Genomic DNA, 8197 nt, shown 5'->3' on the forward strand with positions numbered 1-8197 from the left:
CATATTCCATTGTCACAGTCAGTTGACAGTATGGAGAGGGGCTATAATTTAGGGTGGAGCACATGCTTTGCATACTGAGGGTCTCTAGTTCAATCCCTGGCTGGGAAAGACCCTGTCTGAAGTATTGTGTTGTCAGGTAAGTTGTGCTCTCCCCCACACCCCCGCTTTAAGTTTTACACACTGGGCTTTCGCAGTGAATTGTTAGTTTAAAAAACAAAATCAAAAGAAAAATATGGATACTACTATTCAATAAAGATGCAAGTCCAAAACACAAAAGCCCACAATTTTAAAAGAGCAATTCTGCCATACAGTGGCTACTCTCTGCAACTGCAGTTAGCGTTAATTTTGCCATCTTGTTCTCTTTGATGATACTGTGCATAGATTCTTATACTGTAATCAGCCTCACAGTACTCCCTTCCCAGTTCCCTTTCCTATCCCATTTTTAAATGATGGAAACAAAACTAGGGAACTTTGTGAATATTCTGTTTTGCTATGCATTTGCTTTGATCCAGGCTGCAGATAAAAAAAAAAATTAAACTTCTAGTTAAATTGCTCACTCTATCAAGTTGAACTAAGTTATACATTTGGGGCATGGCTATGGAATACGAGGTTTAGAATTGCACCCAAGACCCTGTTTCAGGCAATACATGCTCCCTTCCCTGATCATGTGGAGCAGGGCTTGGATGGATAGTATTGTCCAAACCAGCCCATTGTTGCTTAGGCTTGGGTCCCCAAATGTTGGACTACAAATCCCATCATATCTAGCCCAAATATTGGCTGGTGGTGATGTGACTTGTAGTCCAATATCTGGGGATTCAGGTTGGAGAACTGCCTCTCAAATAGCTATCGATTTGCCACAGTCATAGATTAGTTCACAGCCAGCACTTTCCTTTATGTACCAATAGGGTGGTCCAACAGGCTTTCCCCTGCTATAGGCACCATCCACACCACTGAGAATCAAGACCAGTTGCTCATGACTAACTTAAGACCTTTTGACATTGAGATTTAGTCCTAACTAACTTATACCTCGGATGCTGCCGTCTGCTAACTATTCTGGAACACGAACGGTGCTCCTCAATATCTACTACAAAGAGCAGAAGTCGGGAAAGCACGTGTTTGGGGCGTGGGCGTGGCGTCACTTCTAATCTAATTCCGCCCACGAGGAGGGCGGGGCTCTGACAAGGCCACGTAGATGTATTAAAAGGCCACGTCTAGCGTTGCTGGGTCCTGGCAGATTAATATCTTTCCTGGCTGTTTCTCATCCCGCCCGCACAAAGAAAACCGTATTTTTTCTTCTTGGTAAAATGATGTCACCGCTTCTTTTCCCGCTCCCTTTTGTATTTTACTGCGCAACACCGAAGGCTTCCCCCGCCCCCCTTTTAAATATTTTATTTTGCTCCCCTTCCAGGATACGACCCCCCCCTTTCAGCTCGGAGAGTCTTCCGTTATCGGATAGACGGTGGCTGCGGCAGGTCAATCCGGCAACGGGTCTTGGTTTGCGCGAGGGTCGCGTTGTCGAGGCTGAGCTGGAGCGGCAGGCAATATGGAGACTCTGTACCGGCTGCCGTTCACGGTGCTGGAGTGCCCCAACGTCAAGTTGAAGCGGCCGAGCTGGGTGCATATGCCCTCGGCCATGACGGTTTACGCGCTGGTGGTAGTCTCGTATTTCCTCATCACTGGAGGTACGGGGGAGCGTGTCGAAGCACCACGAGTGCATGAAAGTGGATGGGGTCCCACGGCGCGTCTGCCTGGGCAGCTGCACCAGAACGATCTTCTCTGCAATTTGTAGTGTGGTTTGTTTGGGGAAGACCCTTTGGGGAAGGGGGCTGGAAACCCACAATAGCAACTGGCAGAAAGTGACTACGGATAGGCAGTAGAACTTCCACTGCAGGGCTTCAGGGTGTTTCGCAACTCTGATTGTTGCCATTAGATTTCCTAAGTGCCTAATGGCGCTGGGCTGCATTACAAGACTGTGGTAAATCAGTTATCGGGTCCCCCTTGCAATATGGGAATTGCTTCTTGTTGGGTGGTTGTGTCTTTTTATTTATGTATATGTATGTATGTAATCTCCCACACCCATGTGCATAGTGCTCTGCAAAGCATGCAAAGATAGGTCGTGTCCCAAGGAGCGAATCATCTGTACTGGCCGGCTGAGTAAAGAGCTTGCACCTTCTTCAAGTGCCCTATGCTTCTGGCAGTATTCTTTGGTGGCACCGGAGTACTGAATATGAACAACCCTTGCTCTTCAGTTTGGGGGAAAGATGGGCAGCTGTTGGGACTGGGTTATTCCAAATCCAGTCCACCTTCAGGTGAAAGAGTAATGAGTCTGTATTGGACTACCTTTCCATCTCTATCAAGTTCATCTCCTATAGACAAGCTATGTCTTGAGTAGAAGACATTCTAGGCATTAATAAAACTATGCAGTAATTTATAACGTTTTAACTTTCTTTAGATGGATTGAGAGATCCAAAAAATAAGTTGCTACACCGAGCAAAATACTTCAGTCTCTATGATATGAAGATGATTGACACATCTCGACTCCCACCAGTGTTTTATATTTATCAAACATTATTTCTGTGCTGGGATGTTCTTGAACATGTGTAATGTGTGATACATACAAGTGGTTTTCTCTTGTATATCTGTATAGCAGGTATTGGATGGGGCCATAGCTCAGTGGTAGAGCATCTGCCTTGCGTGAAGTCCTTGGCATCTCCAGGAAGGGCTGGGAAAACCCTTGGAGAGCTGTTTCCAGTCAGTGCAGACAATACTGAGCTAGTTGGACCATAGAAACATAGGAAGCTGCCATGTACTGAGTTAGACCATTGGTCTGTCTAGCTCAGTATTGTCTTCACAGACTGGCAGCAGCTTGGTTGCAGGCAGGAATCTTTCTCAGACCTATCTTGGAGAAGCCAGGGAGGGAACTTGGAACCTTCTGTTCTTCCCAGAGCAGCTCCATCCCCTGAGGAGAATATCTTACAGTGCTCGCACTTCTAGTCTCCCATTCATATGCAACCAGTGTTGACCCTTCTTAGCTAAGGGGACAAGTCATGCTTGCTACCACAAGACCAGCTTTCATTGCTTACCAGTGGCCTGACTTGGTATACGGAAGCTTCCTTTGTTCCTATGAAGGTTCTGGGCAGATTTCAGGAACTAACAGAGATCATAGTGGTCCTTTGGTGCTCCCTTCCTTAACTATTGTTCGTTCTCAGATTATACATGGGTTTAATCTTTTATTATCTAGACCTGCTAATGTGGTGGTATTAGGCTCCATCCCCTGTGCTGCCCGCCCCCTGATGAAAATCTTTTTTAAAAAGTTCTTAATGGTTATTGTGGTTAGGAATAAACCAATACCTTTCCTTCCAAGCTACATTTGCACTTTGTTTCCCCCCTATAGGAATCATTTATGATGTGATTGTAGAACCTCCCAGTGTTGGCTCAATGACTGATGAACATGGACACCAGAGGCCTGTGGCCTTCTTGGCTTACAGGTAAAAAAGAGGCATTCTGTCAGCATGGTCTCTTGTTCCAAATACTACAGTGGGATGTTTGACAGTGAGCCGCCGTTTGTATGTTAGGCTGGGCTAGGTATAAGAATGCAACTCACTAGGTTTAATATTGCTTTAATGGAGATACAGATGTGAGTAGGAACACCAGCATCATCTAAGTCGTTTAGTTTACTAGCCCTCCCTTAGCTGTACTCCATTCAAAATCCTTCATATTTTTAAATTTATTTTACATTTATATCCTGCTCTTCCTCCAAGGAGCCCAAAGTAGTGTACTACATACTTAAGTTTCTCCTCCAGATGTTGCTGAACTACAACTCCCAGCATCCACAGCAAACTGTAGCTGAGGATGCTGGGAGTTCTAGTTCAAAAACATCTGGAGGACCCTAGGTTGGGAACCGGTAAACGAACAGCAGCTAGAAGGGACTAGACTAGAAAGGAGTGCCTGTTGGTAAGTCTGAGGTGGCTCCTTCTGGAAACCTGGGGTTTTTATGTGGTGATGGCCCAATATATGCCATGTGAAAGCTAAAACTTTGCTCTCTTTGTTTCTGCAATCAATGTGGCTTGATGAGATTAGTTTCCAATACATTATAGAACCATGGAAGTGGCAGGATGCAAACTATCTCACCTTGTTTGAATGGCACCAACTGGACTGTCTGATGGTTCCAGACATACAGTGAGGTTCCTGCAACACAAGTCTAGGAATTCAGAGTATGAGTATTCTCTGGGTTTCCTTTTATGACTGGGACGATAGGACCCCAACCCAGTCAAACATAGTCCTCTTCTTCCAGCAGAAAGAAACTTGCCTTAAGCTTCTTCAGCTCAGTCCTCCAGACATTCCAAGGCAGTCCACATGATTGAAAATAGGGTAGCTATGGGAGCTGTGTGCAATCCCAACTTTTGGTTGTGTGTAAACAAACAACTAGGTAGGAGGTGGAGGGGGCTGATTGTGCATGATAGAGGAGCTGGGTAGGATGGTGCCCTTCTACCCAGCTTTTGCACCCAGCAATTTAACAAGGTAGGAAGGAAAGCTGTCCTACCCAGCTCCTCTCTTGCAGGATATCTCTCCGCTCTCCTCCTGTCTGGTTTTTTGCTAACACCCAATTGAAAATCGGGAACATGCACAGCACCCAAAGCTAGGTAGGACACTTGTCCTACCCAATTAATGATCGTGTGCACTGCCTTTCAGAGCCTGGTGTAAGAGTTGATGGGATCTTAGGATATGCTCCTAGGTAGGACTCACAAAATACTGAACCCTGGACCTGTCTCTGCTTGATGGCAGAATCTCCATTTTTTGTCTTGGGTTTAGTCTTTCCTGTTAAAATTATTGAAGCGAACAACTTCCTTCTCTGCTGAAGCTCCCCAAGTTTGTTTCTCTCCCCTCACTCTTGACCACCTAGCCTTTTTATATATACTGGGGTACAGCCTCAATAGATGTGTAGGGTTACACGCAGGGTTACTAGATAACCTCTAGCACTACTGTTCAAGTAGTTCAATAATTTTGCTCTTTCTATGCAGAGTAAACGGACAGTACATCATGGAAGGGCTTGCTTCCAGCTTTCTCTTCACAATGGGAGGCCTTGGCTTTATAATACTGGACCGTTCCAATGCACCAAATATCCCAAAGCTGAATAGATTTCTGCTGCTTTTTATTGGGTTTGTCAGCGTCCTGCTCAGCTTCTTCATGGCCAGAGTGTTCATGCGAATGAAATTACCGTAAGTGGATTGTTTATCTTATGACTGTCTCCTTGCCTCTTAATCTTTATTGTCTATAGGTGTACGTTAGAGACAAGTGATGTTACCTTGGCCAGAACTTCTTTGTCTGGTTATTAAAGGCAAGCATGGCTTGCATCATTGTTTTGCACTGGACAAAGAAATGTCCATTATTGGGCAACAGTCATGTATGTATAGAAAGGCATCACTATGAAACTAGGAGATTATTAGAATATGATATTTAAGGTGAAGGGATTAATACTTAGAGGACTATATTGCGTTTACCTTATATATTGTTTATTAAATAGTATTGGGGGTGAGGAGGAGAAAGTGCCGTATAAACACTAGCATGGTTCACATGATGATTACTAGGATAGGAGCATCCAAACTTGTTTTCCACATTGCAGACGATCAGATATTGGTAGCATACACAGCTCCTGAATTAGGGTAGGAGGCAATTCCTACCTTAGTAATCATTGTGTGAACCTCCCTACTAAAGTCTAAAAGCCCTATATAGACATTCATTAATACTTACAATAATGCTGTAAGGTTAGCATTGTCCCTGAATTATTTTTTTTTTAAAAGATGGCTTTGTGGTTGGAGGTAATGGAACAATTGGAGGTAAACCAAGAACCATCGAAAGAGCATTTGTTCAGGAAACCATAATTTCAGATAGTTTGGGTATGTATAGATCACATAGTTATGCTGTGCTGTAGGTACACCTGATGGGAAATCATATGTGACTGCAGTCATTGCATAGAATCCACAGATGGGTTTTCTGCCATTCCTTTCACATAAGTACTTCCGTGTAGGGTCACTTCTGTTTCCACAGTACTTACTACATTCTCACACCCTTCACATCTTTCATTGGTTCCGCAGGGGCTATTTAATGGGTTAGTGCCTCTTGTGACTGATACAAGCACAAATTGGATTTGCTTCTCTTCATGAAGAGGAATGGATAGCAGATACTCCACAGCCCCACTCTGCCCTGTCTGGAGACAGAAGAAAAAGAGAACCAACTAAGGAACAGACTGCTTTCTCCTCCTATAAATATCCACATTTTGTTACAGGTGGTTAGTTTTTATTAACAGATTTGTGTCTATTTTTCTTCACTGTAAAAAAAAAAAAAGGAAACAAAGTATTATTTAGGCATAAGTGTGTGGAATATAACATACAAAACTACCGCCTTTCCTATTCTCCCCCACCCCACCCCATGATTTGAGATAGACGTGATCATTTTATACCTTGTGGCTTGTTCTCTTTGTGAGAGCATTCTTTGTTTTAAATCAAGAGAAAAGGCAATAGAATTTATCTCTTCCAGATCTATAAATGGGAAGAGCTATTTGTTGTGAAGTCCATTGCCATTGGACATGATGGCGCTTACCAGCACCAACTTGTGAGGGCAGCCAGTGGTTTTATGTTCTCTGCTGGCTTTCTGGACAGGCCCATCCAAACTGACAGTGCTAATCATTATATTGAGTAGATGGGAGGCAAGGGGGAGTTGGAAGACCGGAGAGGATGCTTAGAGTTGGGCTCCTGCTTTGTACTACTGCACCTACACGATCCTCTCCATCAGGTGATTAGTGCTGTAGAGCATCCCAAGCGGTCCACATATGAGGTAGAAGCACTGTTTATGTAATCCAGAATACTAAATAAAGTCTTTGATTTTCCACACTAGCCTCTTCCAATCCGCATGGACTCACCTGTTTCTGCATAGGAATTGGCTTCTCTAAATTGGGCTATGTGTATCCTATCCAAGCAGTGTCTTGGACACCATGATCTTTGACATTCTTGGTATTACCTTAACAGATGCAGACCCATGCAAAGGAAAACATCATTGTGTGAAAGTAGTTCTTCCTTTGGGGGGGGTGTGAAATATTAAACATCTTTTCTACTAAATTGTTCTGTGTTTTATGCAACATTATTCATAATTTTTAGCATATAGGGTTCTTTCCCTAGCCGACTTCACAACACATCTGTAGAATAAGCCAGAATTACTGCATTTTATAAATGAGGGAGAATGTGACGTGTTCATGGACATAGGAGTCTTTAGCGAAAACCATATTTTCTCAGATGTTCCAGGTCTGTTTTCTCTAGGATGTCCATTAGACCACTCTGGGTGTCATTTTCTCTCTCTCTCTCTCTCTCTCTCTCTCACACACACACACACACACACACACACACACACACACACACTTGTTTCTGAAATAACTAGTTTCATGATGCTCACACATTAACTTCCTTTTTACCCAGATCAGGAAATATTGGGCAAAAAACTGCAAAATCACCAACTTGTAATGTAAGATGGCTTGTCAACATTGTCTATCTGTGGCTACAGTTGGGAATCGCATTTCTTAAAAAGAATTTTGTTGAGTTTGGGTTTTTTTAAAGAGTAGAACTTTCAGATAAAATAAAAAACAGAACATCTCTTAACATCATATATAACCTATGAAATCTGGATCAAGTTCATAAACTGATCCAGAAGTCATATTGTAGAATACAATTAGTTTTGAAGTCATATTGTAGAATACAATTTGTAATTTCATCTGCCAGAATGGTTTGCTTTATTTGTTGTTGAGTTGCTTTTTGTATCCAAAATCCTTTATCAATAGTAAAACAGACAACATTACATACCAATAAAAATTAAATAACTGTCATGAAGGCAAGCTGTCTCAAACAGCAGGAGCAGCCAAGAACTGTCTTTAAACCCAAAGGTCAGACAGGCTCATATAATAGTCAGTCCTTTAGACACCCCAGTTTCAGGGCAATTTAGGGCTCTAAAGGTTAAGACCAGTACTTTGAACTGGACCTGCAAACAAACAAGTAACTGTGTAGACTTTTTAATACTGGTGACATGCTCAAATGGATGCATTAGTCTTGTGCCATGTTCTGAACTAGTTGCACTTCTAAATGGTCTTCAGAGGCAGCCTTACCTACAACGCAGTTCAGTAATCTAATTTGGATGTTTCCAGAACATGGAT

At 42.9% G+C, this 8197-nt stretch overlaps 1 protein-coding gene across 1 annotated transcript; it reads left to right on the forward strand.

The window, feature by feature from the left end:
- Positions 1–1413: 1413 nt before the first annotated feature.
- Positions 1414–7115, forward strand: OSTC (oligosaccharyltransferase complex non-catalytic subunit). Its single transcript, XM_053257992.1, has 4 exons — positions 1414–1682; positions 3395–3488; positions 5022–5219; positions 6096–7115. The coding sequence occupies exons 1-4, from the start codon at positions 1544–1546 to the stop codon at positions 6112–6114; spliced, it is 450 nt and encodes a 149-aa protein (XP_053113967.1). The 5' UTR covers positions 1414–1543; the 3' UTR covers positions 6115–7115.
- The last annotated feature ends 1082 nt before the right edge of the window (positions 7116–8197 follow it).

This window comes from Hemicordylus capensis, chromosome 5, assembly GCF_027244095.1.
Source record: "Hemicordylus capensis ecotype Gifberg chromosome 5, rHemCap1.1.pri, whole genome shotgun sequence".
Taxonomy (NCBI): Eukaryota; Metazoa; Chordata; class Lepidosauria; order Squamata; family Cordylidae; genus Hemicordylus; species Hemicordylus capensis.

Excerpts from the sequence above, each read along its gene's own strand:
- OSTC (XM_053257992.1), top strand. The coding sequence starts at position 1,544 with ATGGAGACTCTGTACCGGCTGCCGTTCACGGTGCTGGAGTGCCCCAAC. Across the intron at positions 1,683-3,394 it reads GTATTTCCTCATCACTGGAG|GAATCATTTATGATGTGATT; the intron begins GTACGGGGGAGC and ends TCCCCCCTATAG. Across the intron at positions 3,489-5,021 it reads GTGGCCTTCTTGGCTTACAG|AGTAAACGGACAGTACATCA; the intron begins GTAAAAAAGAGG and ends CTTTCTATGCAG.